The sequence below is a fragment of the Armigeres subalbatus genome, chromosome 3 (assembly GCF_024139115.2).
Source record: "Armigeres subalbatus isolate Guangzhou_Male chromosome 3, GZ_Asu_2, whole genome shotgun sequence".
Taxonomy (NCBI): domain Eukaryota; kingdom Metazoa; phylum Arthropoda; class Insecta; order Diptera; family Culicidae; genus Armigeres; species Armigeres subalbatus.
This window is the reverse complement of record NC_085141.1, coordinates 198241206-198268444: the sequence shown is the minus strand read 5'-3', so window position 1 is coordinate 198268444 and position 27239 is coordinate 198241206. Positions and strand designations below refer to the sequence as shown.

The 27239-nt window shown below is 43.3% G+C and overlaps 1 protein-coding gene across 1 annotated transcript in view; it reads left to right on the top strand.

The window, feature by feature from the left end:
* LOC134225223 (mesencephalic astrocyte-derived neurotrophic factor homolog) overlaps positions 1–6399 on the top strand; it is a 32032-nt gene extending 25633 nt beyond the window's left edge. Inside the window, exon 4 of the mRNA XM_062705104.1 lies at positions 5923–6399. Coding sequence (XP_062561088.1) covers positions 5923–6089 — 167 coding nt within the window. The 3' untranslated portion in view covers positions 6090–6399. The remainder of the gene's footprint in view (positions 1–5922) is intronic.
* The last annotated feature ends 20840 nt before the right edge of the window (positions 6400–27239 follow it).

Here is a 27239-nt window from a genome sequence, read left to right as displayed (position 1 = left end):
GCATAAAGCCGCATCACACCGAAAATTAGGGGTCACCTGTATGGTGGACTTTTACCACTGGAACAGGCAATCCGTATTGTTATGCTTAGCCAGATAACCAGCTGCCGACACCACACGGCTATCTAGGCTGTTCGTGGGGATAAGTTGACATTGACTTTACGTCAATTCTCAATGTGGCCGAACAGCCGAAAAGTTCCGGCTTGGAACTATCTAAGGGAAGGCGAACTACGTATCGCCCCTTTTCGTTGCGGGACAAGGTAGAGTGAAAGTGATCATCAGCACGTAACTCGTCCGGGGTGAACTGCTTAGCTTTAGGCACTTCTTCCACCTCCCAAAATTTCCGGAGCGTTTTATCCAGATCAATTGTAGTCGTTAGGCCGAGCATCGGGCGACCGCTGGTGGCGGGTAATGTTTTGAATTGGCCACCGACCAAATAGCCGAGAATAGAATTTTGTGCAATCGGAATGCCTTGATCGTCGTACAGCTTTCCCGGTTCTAAAATGGAAAATGCTTCTATTACCAATAAAAGGTCGATCTTATACCGCGTTTTTTGTTGTCTGGATCTGCAAGAGGCGCTCCGGCCAAGGCACTAGTGTCGATGTCAAATTGTTGACTCGGTTGATCCGAAACCAGATGATTCAGGATCAAAGCTTCTACCACGATGATGATACGATCGTCGAATCGCGATGAGATTTGCAATGTGACTGCTCCCGACGTCTTGCTGGATTTTTCATCTGTGATTCCGCTCACTAGAATGCTGGCATTGCGCCTCTCTAGGCCAAGACGTTCGAATGCTTGTTTGCTGATTAGTGAATTCATGCAGGCTGAGTCCACCATTGCCCGTGCTTCATGAAAGACACCGTTCTTCCCCCAATACTTTAATGGAAGCCGTTGGAAGCAAACTGAGAAAGTTCAGCGAGCAGTTGGGTTTAAGATCCGTGTCATACGATGCCACCGAATCCGCTTGCTTCGGTTCTTCTGATTTGGTGGTTTGTTGATTCTATCCAGCTGTCGTTTTTTCGCGGAGCTGGCCAGAATCATATGCACCGATTGTGCAGAGCAGTGAATGGTATTTCTGTTTACACTGTTTGCACACTCCTACAGACGTGCAGTTCTTCACAATGTGAGTCGCTTTCATACAATTGAAACAGAGCTTAGCTCGCTGAATCAATTCACGCCGGTCATGCATCGACATCCCTTTGAAACTGGCACACTGATATATGGTGTGAGCTTCAGCACATTGCGGACAAGATAACTGCGTAATTGTATGAAAACTTTGAATCACCTTGTTCGGTCTCATATTTTGGTCTGCTTTACGGTCCAGTACCTTTTTTTATTGTGGTTTCTCCTCCTTTTCTGGAAAATGATGCGCAGGTTTCCATCGCATCACACCTTCGTTCAAGGAACGTGACAAAATCATTGAAGCTGGGAAAATCCACCTCTACCAACTTTTGAGCCCACAATGAACGCGTTTCACGATCGAGTTTCTCTAGAAGCAAATGAATCAGCCAGGGATCTCGGGATTCATATTCTTCTCCGAGAGCTTTGAGCTGCCGCACAACTTCATCCAACGTTGACACAAGTTTACGAAGTCCGACGAGAGATGGTGTAGTAGTCGGCGGCTGATCAAAAAATTCATTGATGAGAGCTGCGACAGTGTACTTTTTCTTATCATAAAACTCGTTGAGTCGGTCTCATACTTCCACATAGGTAACGTCGGTAACAGTCAATGCACTAACCATCTTTTTCGCCTCACCGTCGAGGTGGGAAAGCAGGTACTGAAGTTTTACGGAATCCTTTATATTTCTTGAATGAATGCAGCTTTCGTCACTCAGGCAAATTGGCTATCGAATATCATAATTCTGCCTTTTGAAAATTTGCCACAAGTTTTAGATTTAAAATTCAAAAGGACTCATTATGAAATAAATTTTCATGGTCAATACAAAACATAACATTTTCTTAAGGCACATTTATGAAATCACAATAAAGCATTATGAACCCTTATGCTAGACACTAATAAATCCATAACCCTGCCTTAAGAATTACGGAAGTAGCATTTGGAGGCCATAACCACGCCTTATGAATTTCGTAATTTTAAGGAAACATCTTAATCAATTCATAATGCTGCTTTATGAATATCTAAATCGAGTTCATTGAAAATTGTCTTGAATAATGAGCACGTGTTAAATGTCAGATATTAAAAAATTTGGTTCATTCATGGTTATGCATATACAAGTAATTTCGAATTCGCTTTTCGGTTGTATCGAAGACATCGAGGGGGTATGAATGAATAAGTGGCATCATAAATAAGAAACGGTTCCTTTGCACATGATGCAATTATTATTTTACCGTTGAACACTTATATTATTCACCGTTGACACTTGAGAACACTTTTTTTCAAAACCCCCTAGATGTTGGATACAACCGCACGACTTGCAAACTTTGCAATTTGTGAGAACATGATTCTCTTGACCTAAGCTCCTTCCTTCCGATTAGGGTAACTGAAATGAGCATCATGTCTTTCATAGAATGCCTTATGATTTCCTTCAAATCAGTTTTGAACAAAATACTAAAAGGTGTCTTATTAAATTCACTACATGCAACGAATAAACAACATACGTCCCAATAATGAAATTCAAAGAGCTCCAGATGAAAAGCATAAGGGACTTATGTTTCAACAATTTTCAACAATCTTGTAGATCCATAATTTTTGCCTTATGTATTTCGTATGTTCATTTGCCTGAGTCTTTGCAGGAAGCCCATTGCTTCCGATCGCTTTTGAAGACCGGCAGAGAAATAGTTGGCAGGCGCACCTCGAATGGAAATTGCCCTCCAGACGTTTGAGCATCAGCGAATGGACGTGAAAGATTTACGGAACCAACTTGACCAGCCAAGTGCGAGACAGTGTTTTGGGCTGCAGCCTGCGACGTCATCAACATTCGTTGCGAATCCAGAAGCAATTTCATTGCCTCTTTGAGATCGCCCGTTGGGTCGACGATTGTTCCTTCACTACTTCCGTGTGGTTTGGGTACACCAAGCAAGGTTATGTACCACCCTTTTACATCATAGTACATTTCCTCGAATTCAACTCGATGATTGAAAATAGAACTGATTTCTTCAAGGGCATCATATTGCTCCTCCAGTTCACTTTGCACTTTGTCGAATTGTTCGCATAATTCGGAAAGTTTACACAAGCGCTCCTGAAGTTCGCCGGCAGAAGGCATTTTTTTCTCTACGGCACTCGCGTGACTCTTCTCCCATTTCATGCGCTCGAAAAGCACATCGCGACGTTTACGACTCGTTTCCATTACTGTTTCGCGAATTATCCGGCGACGAAGTTCCAAATGTTCGCGAGGGAGAAGGCGGAACGAAATAAAACGCGGCGAACTATTTTTAATAACTAAGCGTATTTTATTATTTTATTATTTCACTAGCTGACCCGACGAACTTCATTTCGCCTAAAATTCATTTATTCTCTGCTTAGTTCTCGAGTTATACAGAATTTTCTGTTCCATTTGTATGGGAGCCCCCCTTTCCAAAGGAGGGAGGGGTCTCGAACCATCTTAAGAACCTTCCCCGGCCCCAAAAACCTCTGCATACAAATTTTCGCGCCGATCGGTTCAGTAGTTTCGGAGTCTATAAGGTTCAGACAGACAGAAATTCGTTTTTATGTATATAGATTTGTTTGCGTAAAGACACGTTTATAACTGCTTACTCTGAAGGTTTCTTCTTGAATAGAATCTTCTCGTTGCAGTGCACGAAACAGGAAGTTAAGGTTGGAAGCGTGCGGTGACGACAGCTTGGCAATAGGTTGCGTGAGGATAGGACTGCGCATAGGGTAGAAAGATTCTATAACATTCCCCAGAAAACCTTACCCCAGAAAACCATTCCCCAGAAAACCGTTCCCCAGAAAACCACTCCCCAGAAAACCATTTCCCAGAATGAACCATTCCCCCGAAAACCATTCCCCAGAATGCACCATATCCCAGATTTTTTTTTTCATACCTTTGAAAAGATTGCTGCAATGAAAAAAAAACTTTTGTTTCTAAAAGACCAAATCAATCATTGGAAAAATGGACCTTATTATATTCACGCCGTTTTCGAATGCCAGGCAACCAAACTAAGCAACTCGTATCCTAGGAAAACAAATTCAAGCGACGGCATGCTATACATTTTTGTATTTTAATAAATCTAGGAAACCTTAGTTACCATGATCGTTTTGTTTTGCGTGTCAACCTAGTGCACACTGAACAGTGTTCAGAGTTCAAAACTATAAGAATACCGAGACACACTCTTGGCTCAAGTTCTCTTCAGAATGCATTTTTAGCTTAAAGTAACTTTATATGGACTCTCCTATGCTACCATCATACGCATATTTGTCCCATGCTTGCTGGGATCCCTATGTACATGGGACAGTTATGCATATAACGACAGTATTTGAAAATTTATTTAAATTTTTGCCAATAAAAATGTGGATTTTTATTAGTGTGGATAAATTTATGCTTCAAAAGAAGGCATCATTCACTTATTTGCAATACTCCGGACAAACGTGTGATTTGAAAGAAGGTGTATTTCATAAAAATACGTGAGTCAAAAGAATGTGCCACTCATTTGCTTTTTTTCCGAGAAAATGCGTATTTTGAAAGAAGGCATCACCATTCGTTAACCTTATTTCGGGAAAATTCGTGCTTTCCAAAAGGAATTATTTACTCATTTTTCTTTGTTGCCTTTGTTGAAAAAAAAAACTTTGTTGCCTTATTCCGTGGAAATGCCGTGAAAAGAAAATGACGCGTGCGTAGCACACAAAAAATTGACTTATTTGTCATATTCCGGGAAAATGCGATTTTTAAAAGAAGGAATCATCGATTAGTTTGCCTTATTCCGGGCAAATACGTGACGTGGGTCCCTATTTGTTCCCTCAATCAAGTATTTGAAACTATAGCTTCTAACAATTACCATGATGGCCCTTGCACATCCAACTCATTAAGACAAATGATTTTATGTACAATTGTATGCTTCATTTGTGTATAATATTGTATAGTCTTGCAATGAGGTTTAATAAGAGAACAAAAAAAAGAAATCATGTTCATCTATACATCCTGTTTTCTGGGGAACGGTACATTCTGGGGATTGTTTTTCTGGGGAATGGTACATTCTAGGGATTGGTTTTCTGGGGAATGGTACATTCTGGAGATTGGTTTTCTGGGGAATGGTACATTCTGGGGAATGGAATTCTGGGGTATGGTTTTCTGGGGAACGGTTTTCTGGGGAATAGTATAGAACCGGGTAGAAATGCACGGTAACAGATTTCGTTTCCGTCCCTACGTAGAGTGTGGCCGACCCAGCCCTAGTGATAACGACGATGGAGCTCGTTGTTTGAGATCCAGTTGTGAGGCCACTAGATCCAAATTATATACCGCAGGCATCTGTTGATGGACACCTGCAGCCGATGAGTGTTCTCCACTGATACACACCATGTTTCGTTAGCGTATTACTGCACAGATTTCACGTTAGAGTTGAAAATTCGTATTTTGGTGCGTTCATTTATCTGCCTGTTTTTAAAGATATTTCTTAAACTTGCAAAGGCAGCCTTTATTGCTTTCTTGATCCGCCGTCTGACGCTATTTGGCTACCAAGATATTGGAAGCTTTCAACATACCCCACTGACTGCCCGGCTGCTGTAAGCTGGAAGGGGTCACCGTGTTTACATCCAACGATTTGGTTTTGTTGACGTTGATGACTAAACCTGCCGAAGAGGAGCGCTCGGCAGGATCGTTAGGCTTACTTTGCATAGACATGCGGTTTGCAAGGACTCTTCTTCCATGACCTTCCCTATTATCTCTATCCCCACCGCTACAAAATTTATATGAAAAATTTTGTTTAAGAGCATTAATCTATGTTTTTTTTGTATCTAATTTTCAGACAAACAGATCGATGTAAATTCTGTGGATTTGAAAAAGCTAAAAGTAAAGGACCTGAAAAAAATTCTTTCTGATTGGGATGAGGATTGTGATGGTTGCTTGGAGAAAACAGATTACATCAAAAGAATCAATGAGCTGAAACACAAATATGTAAAAACAGAACTGTAGAACTGTAATTCATGAATATCGCAAGGTAGGTACATCATTCTGAACTTTCTTTTTCAAGATTCTTGAAAGCGCAGAACAATTTCTCATGTTAGCAATCGGTTTCTCATTTATTTTTATTTTTTTGCAACAAGAAACAAAGGATTAGATTGTAGCCACAAATTGTGATACACAGTTCATTTGCTAGGAATACTAGAGTTTTCGATATCAAGAGGCTTTGTTGGTTATTGAAAAAAAAATGATGGCTTAAATTGATAATTGTTGTACGCGAGCATTAGTTGAATAAAAGAAACGAGAGATATGTACAATCAAACTTTGTTACTAATTATCCGAAAAAATCATCCAAGTCTCTACTGTCTAAACTAGAGATGCGCGCTCCGCTCAGGAGCTGTTCAGAAGATTCGATCCCTCACATTGAGCTGATGAACCGTGGATCTTTTTTGAAGAACCCCAGCCCAGTAGCTCCCCTAAAATTGATGCCATCATTGTCATAAATTAAAACACGCGCCTAGAGAAACTCCCTCCAGCGTACGCACTCGAGTACGCGCGCTGTTGTATTTTGTACAACACAAACGAAAATACCACGCTCGCGGTTCACAACACAAGCGATCTTGTATGAGCATTCCCGTCCAGTTCCACGCACGTGCTGAGTCCTAAAGCACCATCAAGCCAAGCGGCAGCACCATCTAGCCAAACAACAGAAAGCATTTCTGCTACAGAAAGGAATAAGAAACACATAAGCAAAAATAAACGAACTAGCCTGCCATCTACTTCTATACCCATACCCAAATACTCGGCGCTACGGCTATATCTATACTGCCGTTCTACGCATAATTTTCCCATGTACATAATGAATCCCAGCAAACATGGGACAAATATGCGTATAACGGCAATATAGTAGTGCAGTAGCGAACCAACCGTACCAAGCAAAAGATCCGAAGATCCGAACCGAACAACTCTCAGCTCAGCTCATGTCGTCGTCCGGCTCGAAATTGTTGTGAGAAGCGAGAGCTGCGCTACCAGTTCAGAACCGTGCGACATGGATCTCGATTCGGATCAGTCGCGACCGATCCAGAACTGAGTGTTCTAGCGAACCGTGTGTTTCAAACAACCCGAACTGGGAGCTGTGTTTTGCCCGGAGCGGATCGTTTGCTTGCGACGGGTTATTCCGCCAACATACTGCTACATGTGTCCTACTGTTAAAAGCGCGCGCAACAATGCACTGATTCACTGCATACAGTATGAAGAAAAAACTTATGACACGTGATATGGTTCATATAGGGGAACGGTTCGGCACTTCATCCCATAGCTCCTATATTATTCTCATAAAAAACCAAGCAATGGTTTGTTTCTTATTTTTGTGATTTTTTTTCAGCAGTGAGCACGCATGTTAGCAAAAAGAAACGACGGGATTGATGATTTTTCCCAATGATTAGGAAATATTTCAACTTGTAGCGATTTGTTGAACAGACATGATAATGGTACGGAAAGACTACTCGAACATTGTCTCAATACGAATGCTGGGATGCCATCTGGTCCAGAATTAGTTGTACCTTTCATGGAACAACACGTATTAGCTATTGTGTGCGCATCAATGAATGGATGGTCACCTACTGGAGGACGCGGGGGAATGAAGTTGGCGGCTTTGGAGACGTGGCTGACACCAAGTTTTTTTTTTTTCTTAATTTTATTTGCTAATTATCTAATACATGCATTCATCTCTTAGACTCGGTGTTCCGTGTTTTCTTAACACTATCATCCTTATTTACTATGTTATATTTTTAGTTATTTTTAATACATTTCAATTGCCTCTGGCAGTTAGAATTTTTCCTCTGGTTGAATTAAACCATGTAGGAATTAAAATGTTTTCAACTTAAACTAATATTAACCTATTTTAGAATTTTTCCTCTGGTTGAATTAAACCATGTAGGAATTACAATGTTTTCAACTTAAACTAATATTAACTAAGGGTACAAGGAGTTAATCGTTGCAATAGAAGATTGCAACGATTTTTGTCTAAAATTGGAAATTATTTTGTTGGACATTTGTTGCAATGTCTCAATATTAGAAATTCTATGAAGTTCATTGGTACTATACCACGGAGGCAACTTCAGAATCATTTTCAGAATTTTATTTTGAATCCTCTGAAGGGCCTTCTTTCTGGTATTGCAGCAACTAGTCCATATTGGCACAGCATACAACATGGCAGGTCTAAAAATTTGTTTGTAAATCAAAAGTTTGTTCTTAAGACAAAGTTTTGATTTTCTGTTTATAAGTGGATATAGACACTGAGATCGAAGTAGGTTGTTATGCGGAAAAGACGCGGAAAAAATATATTTAAATTCAATTGTTTCTCGTGTTTGAGAAAAGTATATTTACTTTATTTCGATAAGAAAAGTGAAATTCGAAAGCACCACTGCTGTATATCACGTCACCATTTGGTACATCGAGAAGAAGTGGTCCTCAAGCTCACCGCATCCAATCAGCCAACGTGTTCGTGTCCACCGTATGTCCCCTGGCGGATTCCTATTGCAACAGTTGGACATGTAGGAAGCTACCTTCACTATAAACCCGTCTACTATGAACCCGGTTGGTTTCGGTCCCGCTAAAAGATCATCCGTTTTTTGAAGGACGTATAAACCCCAGTTTGCATTGGTGAGATCAACCCAATATTAATTTAAATTCTCTCTAGGTATCTTTCTTAACTGTGCCTGATCATATTTGTGACAGATCATATTTTCTGTTTTCGGAATCTCCACAGAATTGATCCTTCATCCACGATCTTTTTTTACTAAATTGCTACTGTAACTTGCACTCCAGCCGACTCCGCCACAGACTTTGCGTTTCCGCCTTACGTTCTTGTGTACATTGTCCATTATTGTACTTCCCCAAGGATTTTTTTTCACACTCATCATAGACTGATATTGCAATTTCCATTATTAGAGTACACGTTCGGGATAATTCAGTATTTTTTCAACTGATATTTGTAGTATTGTAATTTGCTTTCATATTCAAGTCGTCAAACCATAATATTCAATAACATTTTTGTTTAAATCGTTTTTTATAAAATTTTGTATTAGTTTTATTTATTGTTTTTTCAATTAGCTAATTCGACTAGTATTTTCTTACTATTGATGCACACGATAAATCAAATTAACAATTATGATCAAAATTGGAGTTTTTTGATTGTGGATAAACTCAACTGGCGAGCAAGTTCTAACTCTTGCCTTCCTATCTTTCATTTGCGAAAAAAAAACACTAAATACGTACAGGGCATCGTTTGCTGCTATTGCCGCGGATATTGTGGGAGTCCCAGATATCCGGTTCACGCTTTAGTTAGCAACGGTGGCTCTTCTCGACCTTCTATTCCCTGAGTAGTTAACACGAATAAGGGCGTCCTTGTGAAGTATTGCTGTACCTGTTATGAGCACCTAGTACATCCCATTCCCCACACTTCCTGAAGAAACCTTTCTTGCTTCAGGAGTGATTCCTTTTTATAGTACTAGTCTTCGTAACAAAAAGGACACCATTACGGATCATGAGATATGATCAAATTATTCGTAGTACTACTTAATCAACACCCCCAGCTGGGTGAGGGGTAGATGATGAAACACACACACACACACACATAAGTGGATATAGACACTTAATATATTTGTTACATTTGGCTTGAAGGCCTTCAATGTGATTTTTAAAAGTTAATTTTTGATCTAGCAGAAGTCCTAAATATTTAGCTTCGCTAGACCAATTAATTGGAACCCCATTCATAGTGACAATATGTCTGCTAGAAGGTTTCAAATAAGAAGCTCTCGGCTTATGTGGGAAAATTATAAGCTGAGTTTTGGAAGCATTCGGAGAAATTTTCCATTTTGCAAGTAAGTGTAGAAAATATCCAAACTTTTTGCAATCTACTACAAATGACACGAAGGCTTCGCCCTTTGGCTGAGAGACCTGTGTCATCTGCAAACAAAGATTTTTGACACCCTGGTGGTAAATCAGGTAAGTCAGAAGTAAAATGTTATACAATATGGACCCCAGTATGCTGCCTTGGGGGCACCAGCCTTACAGGTAATCTATCAGATTTAGAATTCTGATAGTTTACCTGCAGTGAGCGATCTGATAAATAATTTTGGATCAGTTTAATGATGTACAGAGGAAAATTAAAATTCATCAATTTTACAATCAAACCTTCATGCCAAACACTGTCAAATGCTTTCTCTATATCAAGAAGAGCAACTCCAGTTGAATATCCTTCAGATTTGTTGAGCCGAATTAAATTCGTTACTCTTAATAACTGATGAGTGGTTGAATGCCCATGGCGAAAACCAAATTGCTCATCAGCAAAAATAGAATTGTCATTAATATGAACTATCATTCTATTTAAAATAATCTTTTCAAACAGTTTGCTTATTGAAGAAAGCAAACTGATTGGGCGATAACTAGAAGCCTCAGCTGGATTTTTGTCTGGCTTCAAAATAGGAACAACTTTGGCGTTTTTCCATTTATCTGGGAAGTATGCCAATTGAAAACATTTGTTAAATAAATTAACCAAAAAGGATAAACAGCTCTCCGGAAGTTTTTTGCTAAGTATGTAGAAAATACCATCATCACCCGGGGCTTCCATATTTTTAAATTTTCTAGTAATAGATCTCACTTCATCCAAATTAGTTCCCAACGAAGAGTCAAAAACATTCTCTTGATTGAGAATGTCTTCGAAGCTCCGTGTAACTTGATCCTCAATTGGACTAGTGAGACCTAGACTAAAATTATGGGCACTCTCGAACTGCTGAGCAAGTTTTTGAGCCTTTTCGCCATTTGTTAATAAGATTTTATTTCCCTCTTTAAGCGCTGGAATTGGCTTTTGAGGTTTTTTTTGAGAATTTTTGTTAATTTCCAAAAGGGTTTCGAACTGGGATCCAACTTCGAGACATTATTCTCAAAGTTGGTATTTCTCAGAATAGCGAAACGTTTTTTAAATTCATTTTGCAAATCTCGCCAAATAACTTTCAACGCGGGATCGCGAGTTCTTTGGTATTGCCTTCTTCTCACATTTTTAAGACGGATCAGTAGCTGAAGATCGTCGTCAATAATAATGGAGTTGATTTTAACTTCACATTTCGGAATTGCAATTAAATTTGTCAAAGATACGAGAGCATTATCAATATCACTTTTGGTATCGAGAGGAATATCAACATCAAAATTCCTATCGATATACGTTTTATATAAATCCCAATCAGCTCTATGATAATTGAAAGTAGAGCTGATTGGATTATAAATGGCTTCTTGTGAGATTTCAAACGTAACAGGAAGGTGATCAGAGTCAAAGTCAGCATGATTTACCAATTGGGCACACAGTTGACTTGAATCCGTTAAAACTAAATCAATTGTAGAAGGATTTCGACCGGAAGGAAAACAAGTTGGTCCATTGGGATATTGAATAGTATAATATCCCGCAGAACAATCTTCAAATAAAATTTTACCATTGGAATTGCTTTGAGCATTATTCCATGAACGGTGTTTGGCATTGAAGTCACCAATTACGAAGAATTTTGATTTGTTGCGAGTCAGAATTTGAAGATCAGCTTTCAACAAATTCTTTTGCTGCCCATTGCATTGAAAAGGCAAGTAGGCTGCAATGAAGGAAAATTGTCCAAAATTTGTTTCAACAGAAACTCCCAAGGTTTCAAAAACTTTAATTTCGAACGAAGAAAATAATTTATGTTTGATACGTCTATTAATGACAATGGCGACCCCACCACAGGCGCTGTCATTTCTTTTCGATCATTTCTGTAGATAAAATAATTTGGATCTCTTTTAATGGAGAGTCCTGGTTTTAAATAAGTTTCTGTTATAATGGCAATATGCACATTATGAACTGTTAGGAAGTTGAACAATTCATCTTCCTTACCCTTTAGAGAGCGGGCATTCCAATTGAGAACTTTCACACAATTATTTGGATCCATTGCAACGGAGTCCGATAACAATTTTTTGTGTGTACTTTATACCAACCTGGACAGCTTCAGGAATGGTATTTGCTTTGAACATTGCATCAATCATGTGATGCAATTGTTCAGTTAAAAAATCAAAATCGGAAGCAGTCATGCTACCTAAATCGGCAACATGACCGTTATTTTCCGTTGGGACATGGGTATAAACCTCATTTTGAGAAGAGAAATTTTGTCTACCAGCAGCGATGTTTGCATACGTAGGTACATTGGAAAAATTGGAATTTACTGAAGTGCTTGCTACCCGTTGACGAGCGGCAAAATTTGTTTGTGAATTGTGGTGGGTATGAATTGCTCGACCGGTAACTGGTTTCGAAGTTTGAGCGTTTGAAAAATTTCTACCCGTCGAATCTGGGATCCGATTGGAATTTCCCGTCATCAATTTTGCACGGGAATTCAAAACTTTTTTGCGTGAAGGGCATTCCCAGAAATTGGATTTATGATTGCCCCCACAATTTGCACACTTAAATTTATTGGAATCTTCTCTCACAGGACAGGCGTCCTTGGCGTGAGAGGTTCCACCACAAATCATGCATTTAGCATCCATGTGACAATGTTTGGTTCCATGACCCCACTTTTGGCACTTACGGCACTGGGTGGGGTTTTGGAAATTATCCCCAGGCCTGCGGAAATGTTCCCATGTAACAAGGACATGGGACATAATACAGGCCTTTTCCAAACTTTTCATATTAATTAGTTCACTTTTGTTAAAATGAACTAAATAAAATTCTTGAGAAATGCCCCTCTGGGAAGTACCAGAGTGGGATTTCTTTTTCATCTTAATTACTTGGACTGGTGAAAATCCAAGTAATTGAGAAATTTCAATTTTAATCTCATCCAGTGATTTATCATCACTGGGGAGACCTTTCAAGACGACTTTGAACAATCGCTCAGTTTTGTCGTCGTATGTGAAGAATTTATGGCGCTTCTCAGTTAAATACTGAAGAAGACGTTTGCGATCGTCAAAGGATCCCGGCAAAACGCGGCAGTCACCCTTCCTAGCAATCTGAAATGAAACCTTGATCCCCTGAAGGTTACTCAAAATCTCATTCCGGAAGCCAGAAAACTCGGCAACAGATACCACAATTGGCGGAATCCTTTGCTTTTTCGCATGAATCGAATCACCTGGGCTAGAGGTATATTCGATTTGCTCAATTTCATCATTAATCAAATCGAACTGATTGCTCAGTTCGATTGGAGAAGAAATATTTCCGATATTAGAGTTAGAAGGAATATCTGAATTCTCCTGCTCCCTTCTATTTTTCCGCGCTTTGGCAGGACGGTCTTGAAACCTTGTTTCTTTGAAGGAAGTGGAGAATTCAGAGACTCCCCCTTCCTCTTGTTTTTATTAATGCTCATGGCTGAGCGTGGAGACATGACCTTCTAAGAGGTTTTTTCCCAGAACGGTGTCCCTGCAGGATTACCACCGCTTGTCGGTCCAACGTAAAACGAAGGCACGGGTCCTTGCAAAGATCGTAACGGGATCAGTGGGTACAAATAGCGCTAAGAAGCACCGTTGAAATTAAAATAGCTTCGGGTAGTATTAAAAACTTCCTTCCGCAAAGAGAGAAAGAACCGCACAGCACGAAAGCACGATGCGGTCTGGCTGACACCAAGTGATTCTTGCATAATTCATGGAGATGTACTGCCGTGAATCGCATATTTGTCCCATATGAATAGGAAACCCAGCAACGATGGGACAGATATGGATTCACGGCAGTGTACAACAGTTTACACCGATGAGTTTTATACTTAGAATATTCTCGCAAAGCAGATTGGGCTTTGTCTCCATTTGATGTTTAGGTAGGTTGAAGTCGCCGAGAATCAATAGATTATCCTTGATGTTCATTTTGGAGAAGATCTGGTGAAGTGAGCTAATGTGCTGGTCTATTACATTTGAATCGTTAGTACGATCAGGAGGAATATAAAACACGCATATATACAGAGTGTGTGAGTGAAATCTTATTGCTACCCAGATCTGCTCAACTAATTAAGTACTGGGAAGAAAATAGCTTGATAATTTGCACGCAGAGCTAGTAACACTCCACCGCCAGATTTTTTCCTACTATTTTTTGGATTGGGATCTAGACGAAAAACGTTGAAAGAGGTATCGAAGACTTGACTCGAAATCGTCTCATCATTCAACCATGTTTCGGTGAGAGCGTACGCGTCGTAGCTGGAATCGGAAGCAACGAGATAATAGTCAGAGGATACAGTTCAATAATGCACCACAATTAAAAGATCTATTATAATTGAATACTGTGCACACATGTTTGTACTGATACAATTCTGATTTTATCATAAAACTCTTTTTTTTAACCGTCTAAAACGAATTAAGTACTCTCCATTTAATTCCACTATTTAATTTTCGATATCTTTTCAGATACGTATTTCGACCACAACTGTGTGGTCGTCTTCAGTGTCTCGTACTTGACTCGACTCGACTCGACCCTTTTTTTTTCTTCCAAAACCACTCTCTCTGAGACAATGTGGACATACCTGCACAGAGTAACATATTAGGCCATAATATGCGAACAAGTTCAAATTTCAGTTGCCAAATACAAGAACATTATCATCTACGTTAGATTCATTACGGATAAATTACAATACCGTATCACTGCGATCGGAACAGAAAAAATGACCATAAACCAATTGAAATGTGTCAAATCGGTTTGATCCGGTGTTGTGCGGTTTTTTCATCTAATTTTTTATGGAATACTCCAAACTGGAATAGGAATATCATATTCATCCATAATACGACATTTTTCTTTCTCAAAAAACGATTTGGATGGGTGGCCCATACTGCCCCATTTTGCCCCGTATAGTCGGGAACACACATAAAAAACAATACATTCTGAAAAGGGCATTCCAACAATTTCCAAACGCATTTTTCATCATTCAGCGACGTAATATGAAAGGTAACACTCCCTAGTGTAAGTCAACTACATTTGAATGTTGATTTTTTGAGCTTTTCAGCGTTTTTCGGAACGATTTCCTTAGGCGGCCCATATTGCCCCGATCACCCCTATAACTAACAAAGTAGTGAATTGTGATAAGTTAGTAACAACTTTAGATACCATGAAATGCTAACGATGATTAAAACATCATGCCAAAGTTGGGGGGGTCGCGACCACGTTCCATAAGATGGGTCTACTACGAAGGGCCGAATCACAAAAGGCCGAATCACGAATGGCCGAATTACAAAAGGTCGAAAGCACAAAAGGCCGAAACCACAATCTAGCAAACAATCTAGCATTCGACCGAACTGCTCGATCGACCATCGAGGAGGCGCATAGCAGCTGCAGAAGAAGACCCCGTTGATTTTGGCAATGACGAAGCCCTCGTGTGTCGAAGACACCAACTCTTGGACTGGGTATTTCCCCGTTGTCCATATCGCCGCCATTATAGACCCATCGGTGACCCAATTACCGTTCCTGGCGGGTACCCGGTAAGGATCTGCTATGATGGCGATATCCGTCCCCCATTCAGCAACTGTCTGACACAGCAGTTGCTGGGCTGCATCACAGTGGTTCAGGTTTAGCTGCGTTACCTGCACTGCGATTTTGCAGCACGCTTAAACGCCGGGCACTTCGAACCCCCCATGGGGTGCTTGCTGTTCGCAGCTTTGCTGGAACAGATCAAACAACTGGGAGGGTTCGTGCAGCATTGTGCCTTATGTCCCTCCAATCCGCAGCGTCGACAGAGCTTGCTTCTGTCAGGGCCTTTGCAGTCCCATTGCTTGTACCCCGGTTCCAGGCACTTGAAGCACTCGGGTTGCTCATATATGCCCACAGGGCATACCGGCCACCGCACCTTGACGCTCCCTAACTTGACTACCTTGGAGGCGTCCGCTGCAGATAGCCGAACCAATGCTACCTGTGTCCCTGCCGGACCTTTCCGTAGCCGAACGGCTGCGGTGGACGCCTCCACTTCACACTGTCGCCGCAGTGCCGTGACGAGCTCTTCGACTTCGGTGATCTCGTCCAGGTCTTTAACCCTTTGATTCACCTCTGTCGTGAGTGCCCTCACCTTGACCGTCTCGCCTAGGACTTCCTCCGCCAACTTCTTGTAGGCGGAGCCCTTTTGCGAGACGCCCCGCTTTAGCTCGAGGATCATCTCGCCCATCCGGGTACGTCTTATTCGACGTACGTCGGCACCGAGTTCACCGAGCTTGACGTCACTCCTCATCGCCTTCAAGACGTCCGAGTACTTAGCCTCGTCCGCCGTGATGACTAGGGCATCGCCCCTGGAGCGATTGGCGCCTACCCTAGACTTCTTGCTACCCTCATTCGCCTGGGCCTTCTTTTCGGCCCTTGACGTCTTCGGTTTCCTCTTGTTTTTGACCAGGGTCCAGGAGGCGTCATCCCCCTCTATTTCCCTGGTCTGGGGCGGCTGAGAGCTCTCAGCCTGCCGTAACCCCTTACCACCGTCTTTCCTGGGTGGGCGGACCTTTCCAGCTTCTTCCTCCCCCGGTTTTGGACATGCCCGCAAATACTTGAGCCTCAGTCTGGGTAGACTTTGGCACCACCGTCTTCGCTGGTACGCCCTCGGTCGATTCGACCTTGCCCGAGTCCGCGAATTCTTGGACCTCAGTCTGGGTAGACCTCGACTCCACCGATTTCACGGGTTTACATTTGGCCGTCCCGACCGCCCTCTCCAGCTTGGCGTCCAGCATCGACTTTCGAAGTTTCTGCAAGCTCCTCTTGAGGTCCTTGCTGATATTATGCTTCGATGACGCAAAGTCGATGATGGCGTCGAGCTGTTCCGTCGCCACCTCGAAGGCCCAAAGCCCATCGCGTTTGCGGTTCATCGTCTCCACAAGCCATGGGCCGTCAATAACCCCTACCGGCGTTTTTTTAGCCGAGAGGAAGGTTGAGTGACCCACGCTGGCGCTGCGCACTGAGCTGCCGACTATTGCCTCTGGCCTCCTAGGCGGAGACCTGAACAACCCACCTCTTGCGAAGGGGTTGTCGCCTACACTACTACCACTAATTGAAGAATTGACTTGGTTTTCCATTTTGGTCCCACGAGTTGCTCGGGAAAAGAGGTCCACCACGCCAGAGCCCAGCATGACGCGGTAAGGGACAATTACTGTGGAGGGTGCCCAGGTACCCCACAGGCTCCGTTAAAAGCCTAGCTTATTATTTCACCCCCCTGGCCTGCATGGCATCCCCTCGGCACGGGTCGCTTGACGCCTTGGGATTAGGGGTTAGGGATGATGGTCCCGGTCTAACTCGCAGTGGCCATGGGGAGGGGTCGCCCTTGCACAAAGTCCCTGCTGCCCCTGTGTGTGTGTGTGTGTGTGTGTGTGTGTGTGTGTGTGTGTGTGTGTGTGTGTGTGTGTGTGTGTGTGCGTTTTTTTTTTTTTTTTTTCTTCCTAAACAATGGAGGGGGAATCTGCTCAACAGAAATCCTGGGTTGACCAGGAAGTGCTGGGTTAGGGGCCACCTCCAATGAGGGAGGCAGGGCTGCATCCCCGACCAGCTAAACCGTTTCCATTGCCGCCAAGCCCATCGTCCCTTCGGTACAACCAGAAAGTAATGCTTCAAAGGGGGGCCAGTGCATAACGCACCCTCGAGGTTAGCTGCGTGTCCTTGCAGCATCGAACATCGTGACTCGCTTTTTTAGAAGAACACCAAGGTGTCATGCCAGCGCATTGCCGGCTTTCCAGGTGGCCTTACCACGCCCTATGTCCTCGGAAGGTGGGCAGGGTCGACTTCGCGCCAGCTTCCCTCTGCACGACTGGTATCAAGAATGATGATGCCGCGTGCACCCCAAATTGACCTTTCTGCGATAGGGCCTATTCGCCAGCACACAGAGGGACTTGCCGACGCGGTGCCTACGCCTGCCCCAGCCTTGACGAGGACCCCTTTCCGTCCTCGGGCTCGGAACCCGCCCGGTTGACCGACGCCGCGAAAGCGACGATACCATGTTGTTCTTCGCGCGGCCACTTGTTCGATAAAGGATCGAGTTCGACCACAGAGCATGACCACCGGTATGACCCATGAAGCCGACTCCGATCCCTTGGACCACCTCTTATTTGCGCCTGAACTAGCCATCCTTGAGTCCACGCGCCACCTTCTGTGTAGCTCCGAGACGATTTGGGCGATAGCCGATAAAACGGCGTTCCAGCCAACTTCGTCTTTACACATCCTCCGAACTAGGTTGTCCGGGGTAGTGTCCAGACCACATGTGGCAAGCATGTGGTCACGCATTGCGCGAAAACGTGAGCACACGAACAACACGTGTTCCGCCGTTTCCTCTAAACCTGCGCACACCAAACACTCGGGCGAAGCCGAGCAAGCCAGCTGCTTTACCTGCACTTTGATTTTGCAGCACGCTTAAACGCCGGGCACATCGAGCCCCCATGGGGTGCTTGCTGTTCACAGCTTTGCTGGAACAAATCAAACAATTGGGAGGGTTCGTGCAGCATTGTGCCTTATGTCCCTCCAATCCGCAGCGTCGGCAGAGATTGCTTCTGTCAGGGCCTTTGCAGTCCCATTGCTTGTGCCCCGGTTCCAGGCACTTGAAGCAAACTTCGGGTTGCTCGTATATGCGCACAGGGCATACCGACCATCCCACCTTGACGCTCCCTAACTTGACTACCTTGGAGGCGTCCGCTGCAGATAGCCGAACCAATGCTACCTGCGTCCCTGCCGGACCTTTCCGTAGCCGAACGGCTGCGGTGGGCGTCTCCACTTCACACTGTCGCCGCAGTGCCGTGACGAGCTCTTCGACTTTAGTGATCTCGTCCAGGTCTTTAACCTATAGATTCACCTCCGTCGTGAGTGCCCTCACCTTGACCGTCTCGCCTAGGACCTCCTCCGCCAACTTCTTGTAGGCGGCGCCCTTTTGCGAGACTCCCCGCTTCAGCTCGAGTATCATCTCGCCCATCCGGGTACGTCTTATTCGACGTACGTCGGCGCCGAGTTCACCGAGCTTGACGTCACTTCTCATCGCCTTCAAAACATCCGAGTACTTAGCCTCGTCCGCCGTGATGACTAGGGCATCGCCCCTGGAGCGATTGGCGCCTACCCTAGACTTCTTGCTACCCTCATTCGCCTGGGCCTTCTTTTCGGCCCTTGACGTCTTCGGTTTCCTCTTGTTCTTGACCAGGGTCCAGGAGGCGTCATCCCCCTCTATTTCCCTGGTCTGGTGCGGCTGAGAACTTTCAGCCTGCCGTAACCCCTTACCACCGTCTTGCCTGAGTGGACGGACCTTTCCAGGTCCTTCCTCCCCAGGTTTTGGAGGTACCTGACCGGGGTTCAGCTTCCCAGCCCCACTACCCTTGTTCGGGGTAGTAACCCTCCGCGTTTTGGAGCGGCCCCCAGGGAGCTCATCCCCTGGAGACTGTCTCCCCCGTTTTTGTGTCTGCTCCGTTGGAGTAGTCACCCCCGACGTACCCGCAAATACTTGAGCCTCAGTCTGGGTAGACTTTGGCACCACCGTCTTAGCTGGCACGCCTTCGGTCGACTCGACCTTGCCCGAGTCCGCGAATCGATGTGCTCGGCGTTTAAGCGTGCCGCAAAATCACAGTGCAGCTAACGCAACTGGCTTGCTCGGCCTCGCCCGAGTGTTTGGTGTGCGCAGGTTTAGAGGAAACGGCGGAACACGTGTTGTTCGTGAGCTCACGTTTTCGCGCAATGCGTGACCACATGCTTGCCACATGTGGTATGGACACTACCCCGGACAACCTAGGAAGATGTGTAAAGATGAAGTTGGCTGGAACGCCGTTTTATCGGCTATCGCCCAAATCGTCTTGGAGCTACACAGAAGGTGGCGCCTGGACTCAAGGATGGCTAGTTCAGGCGCAAATAAAAGGTCCAAGGGATCGGAGTCGGCTTCATGGGTCATACCGGTGGTCATGCTCTGTGGTCGAACTCGATCCTTTTATCGAACAAGTGGCCGCGCGAAGAACAACATGGTATCGTCGCTTTCGCGGCGTCGGTCAACCGGGCGGGTTCCAAGCCCGAAGACGGAAAGGGGTCCTCGTCAAGGCTGGGGCAGGCGTAGACACCACAATGGAAACGGTTTAGCGGGTCGGGGATGTAGTCCTGCCTCCCTCGTTTGCTGTTGGAGGTGGTCCCTAACCCCGCACATCCTGGACAACCCAGGATGTCTGTTGAGCAGATTCCCCCTCCATTGCTTAGGAAGAAAAAAAAACACACACACACATACATACGCACATACACATCATACTTCGACGACGAGGTGTTTAAGGAAGCGCTCCGCCGCGAGCACAATACTCTCGGTCTGAGCGGCGAGCAGCTGGTAACAGTACTCTCGCGTGCATGCGATGCCACCAAGCCTAGGAAAGTCCACCCTAGGAATGGGAGGCCACCGGCTTACTGGTGGACTCAAGCAATTGCGACCCTGCGCCGCACCTGCCTATGGGCAAGGAGGCGGATGCAGCGAGCCCGCACAGAAGAGGAGCGTGTTGAACGACGGGTGGCGTTCGTGGCTGCTAGAGCCGGTCTGAAGACTGAGATTAGATCAAGCAAAAAAGCCTGCTTCGAGGGCCTGTGTCAAAGTGGCAACGCGAATCCATGGGGTGACGCCTATGGGGTCGTAATGGCCAAGACACGTGGGGCTCTTCCCACCGCGTGGGCGAAGAGGAAAGAGTAACTGTGGCGGAACTTGCGGGGATTGCACAGTCCCTTAGTGTAGGTAAGGCGCCAGGGCCGGATGGTATTCCGAACCTGGCCATCAAACCGGTCATTGCTGAGGCTCCCGAGATGTTCAAATCTGTCATGCAGAGATGCCTGGACGAGGGAGTCTTCCCTGAAGCACGGAAAAGGCAGAGCTTGGTCCTATTGCCAAAGGCGGGAAAACCACCGGGGGATCCGTCGGCATATAGACCAATATGCCTGCTTGATACGGCGGGGAAGGTCCTCGAGAAGATCATCCTCAACAGGTTGTTGATACGCACGGAGGGTGCGGATGGTCTATCGAGTAACCAGTTTGGCTTCCGAAAGGGTAAGTCGACCGTAGACGCTATCTTGTCGGTTACCAAATCCGCGGAGATAGCTATGGGGCCGTCCAGAAACCACGTGGTCATATAAGGGGGGAGGGGGGGTTTGGAAAATGACCACGATAAGCCACATGGGGGGAGGGGGGTGTTGCTCTCGAACCACGTGGTTTTTTTTTACACGAAAAACTTTTGGTGAATAACAATAGCGGTGTAAAAAATACAAATCATAAAAATTCAATTATTTAATCATTAAACGCAAAGCGCATCTAAGGGCCGATGCCCACGTAGCGTCTTTTCAACTCAGCATTAAAAAGACGTAGGTGTGCATCGAGAAAAATCGATAACGCAGCGTCGGTCGCAACGCCGATGCATATCTGCATTATTTGACCATCTTAGCCTAAGATCTTATATCCATACATAAATAAACGAAAAAACAGGTTGCGATTCATATCATATCAAGAATTATCTTCAAAAATTTTTTTGGATTTTCAAAGAATAAATCCTTAGAAGTCTCAAGGTTCGTGTTTTTTGAATTTGAACCCGAAATCATTTCAAAATTTCATCGGGAATTCATTCTTCTTCGGGTTGTCATTTTGATTTCTTTGTAGGTTCAGCTAAATATTGCTTTAAATCCTTACCATGCAAAAATGCAAAGGAAATGATTTAGAAAGTTTAAGGAATTTTCACATCAGAAAATCTTCAAATTTTTTATTTAATTTTTAAGGAATTCCTACTGGAAATGCTTTAAAAGTACCACCTTTACAAGTACTACAAAAGTACAATTTTTTCGTTATTTCCACTTGTAATAACATCGGAATTTCCTCGGGAAATTCATTATTTGTGATTCAGATGAACTTTTTTCGATTTTCAACTGGAAAATCTTAGGAATTTCCATCGGAAATATTTTGGCATATTCCGAACAATTTCTTTTGGAAATTAAAAAAAAACTGCTGAAAATTTCTAAGAATTTCTTTTGGAAAACGAAAAAAAGTTCCATTGGAAATTTAGAAGAATTTCCTTTGAAGATTAATTAAAGTTGCCCAGGATTTTGAAAAAAATCATAAGAGATTCTGTTAAAAAGTAAGCTGGATTTTTTTGCTATTTTATACTTGAAATTCTTCGGAATTTGATGTTTATTGGAATTTTCATCGTAAATATGCATTCCGGATCTTTCTACGGATTCTTCTAGTTCTTCAAAATTTCTACCGAACATTTTTCGGAACTCTTTCGGAAAAAAATGTCGTTGAAATTGTAAAGATTTTCCGGGGAGACTCCGAAAAATTTCTTATCAATATTCCGAAGGGTTTCCTTGCAACTCCAGAATAATTATTCTTGAAAATTAAGAAGATCTTGGAATTTAAAATAAATCCAAGCAATAAATGTAGGCAATAATTTAGGCTTAAGAAGCCTAGTTTTTATGATATTGAATAATTATCATAATTGATCGAAAAAATTAATAATGCACCTAAATGTTCTAAATCCACAAAATTCTAGTAGTGTGCATGAAAAAGGTTATGACATAGAGAAGTTTGCATTTAAAAAATCAACATGAAATTCTAAATAAAATGCTTTTAAATGCATGAAAGGGTCTTAGAACTAAGGAGATTCCGGCGATATGAAAAAAGTGGCAGTGTTCCAGAAAAAAACTCTCCAATTCCTAAAACAATCTAGGTTAAAAAATAGTGTTATAATAACGATTGAAATTGAATTCCAAAACAAATCTCAACCCTTTCAGGAATGATGGGTCATATATGCCCAGCGTTTTAGATTGTCTATAAAATCACAAAAGAGAGCTAGGCCACCATTTTCTTCAGTAAAATTGTTCATCTAGATATTGGCTTTACAGAAAAAAAATGGGAGCTCAAATTTGACTGACCATGAAAACTCAGATATCCGAAACCTTGGGAAGATTTCGATTCTAAGAGCGTGTAAATAAAGTTTAAATGTTTGAATCATTCTAAACAGATGGGTGGTCAGATAAGATGGGTCATCCTGAACGTTAAGCCAAGGAATACGAAATGCTCAAGGTACTTCAAAATGCTCTCAAGTTCAACCCACGAATCTACCAGATCAATCAAGACATTTGCAATGTTCTCATCATCGGTATATACCTAATTCGATGAAATAAGCATATGACCCTAATTTCCATTAACATGAGATCCAAGAGACAAGATACCCAAAATTATCTTGAGTCAACAGCAAGTTGCACAATGACTATGAGGTTTGTTCGCAAACTGTTTTTGTAGGGCATTAGAAGCACTGGGTTCACGGACTTGAATGATCAAGTAATTCAAACATTACGACTTCCAGAACGTTTTGTATAACCTAAAGAGTCTGTAGTAGCTTGTATAAATAATAATTGAAGTCATATCAACCCAATGGACCTACTGGGATATTACATCATACATCATTCATAAGTTGGTTAATTGGATAAATCGAATGATCCGAACTCCAAAATAATAATTGGTCTATACCTAATACATCCATTCCTCTATGAGTCGCTTATGAAAGAACCATTGACTGAAACATATTCGAGATGTGGAATAGAAGTTCCTTGGAAAATTATTCGAAAGAACCATCTGAGTGACCGAGAAAATATTTTTAGTATGGCATCATTGGCTTCCACGAGTTGATATCAAAATAAAAATTCAATGAAGAATTAGAAATTTTGAGAGATGAGCCAGCTCTGGATTGAAAATCTCTTTAGTAGAGAAAAAAAATGAAATTTTCCATAATAAAATAGGAAATTGCCAATAAAGAACAATAATACACACAACAATAATAAATTAGCACTTGTAAAATCAAAAATTGCAATTATGAAATAATAATTTTCCATAAAGAAATCAAAGTGTTCAACGAAAAGATGCAAAATTTTCAAGAATAAATCAATATTAGCAATGAACAATCAAAAAAAAATATAATAATTTATTTCTAATATTGATGACTCTGAAAACAATACTGAAATTTCTACAGGAATGCTACTCAAAAGAAACAACAGTAGGAGGTTTTACTTGCATCTCTAAGATTGCATATTAACTTTGTGATTCTCTGATAAACCTTTCGTTGTAGGTGTTCAGTTCAGATGCTTCGCTGAGGTTAATATTTTAAGAATTTCCAGTAGCTCCAGAGCTATGGAAGGTCCCAAATACTCTATGGAATATATAGGGATATTCAGTGATGAGCTTTATAGTTATTTAAAAAAAACACTAATAAAAAAATTAAAAATATAGGGATATTTTGGAAAATTTCTAAACCATTATAAATTTTTTTCGAAATCTTTATAAGATATTCGCGAGTCCACATTTTTTGTATCCTCCTGATGCATTGAAGGTGTGCGAGTTCTAGATATCCTAATACCTGATACACATTACAGCATGATAACATAATCAAAATTTTCGGCTTCATGAAAATTTATAATTTCCATGCTGGGTTTAGTTTAATTTTGAATCAATTGAAATTGTCCATCTTCAAAATTGATCGGATTAACCATATGTTTTAGTTACATAAGGGTTTTGTTTTTAATTTTTGTACTTAAAAAAAACACGTGGTCATAGGGGGGGAGGGGGGGTGGGTCTGCCAAATGACCACGATAAGCCACATGGGGGGGGGGGTTGAAAATATGACCACGTGGTTTCTGGATGGCCCCTATCCAGCGTAAGAGGAGGGGAGTTCGCTATTGTGCAGTAGTGACTCTCGACGTGAGGAATGCTTTCAATAGTGCCAGTTGGGCAGCTATTGCAGATGCGCTCCTGCGTCTTGGAATTCCCGAGTACCTGTGCAAGATTCTCGGAAGCTACTTCCAGAATCGAGTACTGGTATACGACACGGAGGCGGGTCGGAAGTGCGTTGACATAACCTCAGGGGTTCCGCAAGGTTCCATACTGGGTCCGGTATAATGGAACGTCATGTACGACGGTGTCTTGAGGTTGAAGTTCCCGGTAGGCGTGGTAATCGTCGGCTTCGCTGACGATATTACGCTGGAGGTCTACGGCGAATCGATCGAAGAAGTGGAGTTGACTGCAGCCCACTCGATCGCAATTGTGGAGGAGTGGATGAGTTCCAGGAAGTTGGAACTGGCTCAACACAAGACTGAGGTGGTTGTTGTTAACAAACGAAAGTCGGAGTAACAAGCGGTGATAAGGGGAGGCAACTGCACGGTCACATCTGAACGCTCCATCAAACTCTTGGGGGTAATGATCGACGATAAGCTCACCTTTGGTAGCCACGTCAATTACGCCTGCAAGCGTGCCTCCACAGCTATAGTGGCATTGTCCCGGATGATGTCCAATAGCTCTGCGGTTTATGCCAGCAAGCGCAAGCTTCTGGCTAGCGTTGCTCTGGGGGGCCGTTTGGGGGGCCAGCTTGGGGCACGGCCCTGCGTATTAACTGCTACAGAACGAAGTTAGAAAGTACGTATAGGCTCATGTGCCTAAGAGTTGCGAGCGCGTACCGTACCGTGTCGCACGATGCACTTTGCGCCATCACCGGTATGATGCCTATTGACATCGTTATCGGTGAAGACATAGAGTGCTTCGAAATGCGCGGCACGAGAGGCATCCGTAGGACTGTCAGGTTGGCCTCAATGGTCAAATAGCAGCGTGCGTAGGACAGTTCCACTAAGGGTAGATGGACACATAGGTTGATACCGGAGATAGGTACGTGGGTCAAGAGGCGCCATGGGGAAATCACTTTCCACCTGACCCAGGTTCTTACAGGCCATGGTTGCTTCAGACAGTACTTACACCGGTTCGGACACTCGGCCTCGCCCGAGTCAATAGGCATCATACCGGCGCGTGGACTCGAGGAATGGCTAGTTCAGGCGCAAATAAGAGGTGGTTCAAGGGTTCGGAGTCGGCTTCATGGGTCATACCGGTGCCCTGTGGTCGAACTCGATCCTTTTATCGAACAAGTGGCCGCGTGAAGAACAACATGGTATCGTCGCTTTCGCGGCGTCGGTCAACCGGGCGGGTTCCGAGCCCGAGGACGGAAAGGGGTCCTCGTCAAGGCTGGGGCAGGCGTAGGCACCACGTCGGCATGTCCCTGTGTGTGCTGGCGAATAGGCCCTATCGCAGAGAGGTCAATTCGTGGTGCACGCGGCATCATCATTCTTGATACCAGTCGTGCAGAGGGAAGCAGGCGCGAAGTCGACCCTTCCCACCTTCCGAGGACATAGGGCGTGGTAAAGCCACCTGGAAAGCCGGCAATGTGCTGGCACGATACCATGGTGTTCTTCTGAAAAAGCGAGTCACGATGTTCGATGCTGCAAGCATTACTTTCTGGTTGTACCGAAGGGACGATGGGCTTGGCGGCAATGGAAATGGTTTAGCGGGTCGGGGATGCAGTCATGCCCCCTCGTTTGCTGTTGGAGGTGGCCCCTTACCCCGCACTTCCTGGACAACCCAGGATGTCTGTTGAGCAGATTCCCCCTCCATTGCTTACAACTGAGTCGATCGGTATATAACACCATGGGTCTACGGGCCTTCTATCAATAATTGTTTTGTGGAGTAGTCCTATAGCCTTTCGGTACAACTTGTTGTACGAGAAAGGCAAAACATGAAATGGATGTTGCTAGGAAGAAGCTCAAGCTCCGTATAACTATGGAAATGGAAGTGTCAAAGTGAAGGTGCACGAGCGTACCCGAAGAAAAGATAGTCCCCGAGCAGGAGCGAAGACCTCGATAACAGAAATTGGTATGAACTACCCGCATAAGAGGTAAAATACCAACAAATAATACCAAAAACTTATATGCCGAATACTTGAGCCATAACATGCTTAGGTATTTCAATACCAAACGAATAATAATTGGTTATGCTTTTGGTATTGAAATTCAATTTAATAACTGAGTATGTTATGACTTAGGTATTGTGCATATTAGATCGCACTGAGAGTACGACGATATGCTACATTTACGCTCCCTCCGACACTGCACAGCGAGCGGGCACAAAATGGCATGCTACCATACTACCTCCGTCATCACACCGCTAACAGCACCCTCGATGGCGACTTCAATTGTGTACAGGGATGCCAGATACAATTTTTAAATGTCTGTGTTAATCTCAGTAAAATGTCTGTATTTGTCTGTATGGGGCTTCAGAGGCATACTGGAAAATAGAAAATTACTCAAAACCATACATTTTTGATTATGGCTTCAATAATCTGAAATTCGAAATAAGTTTT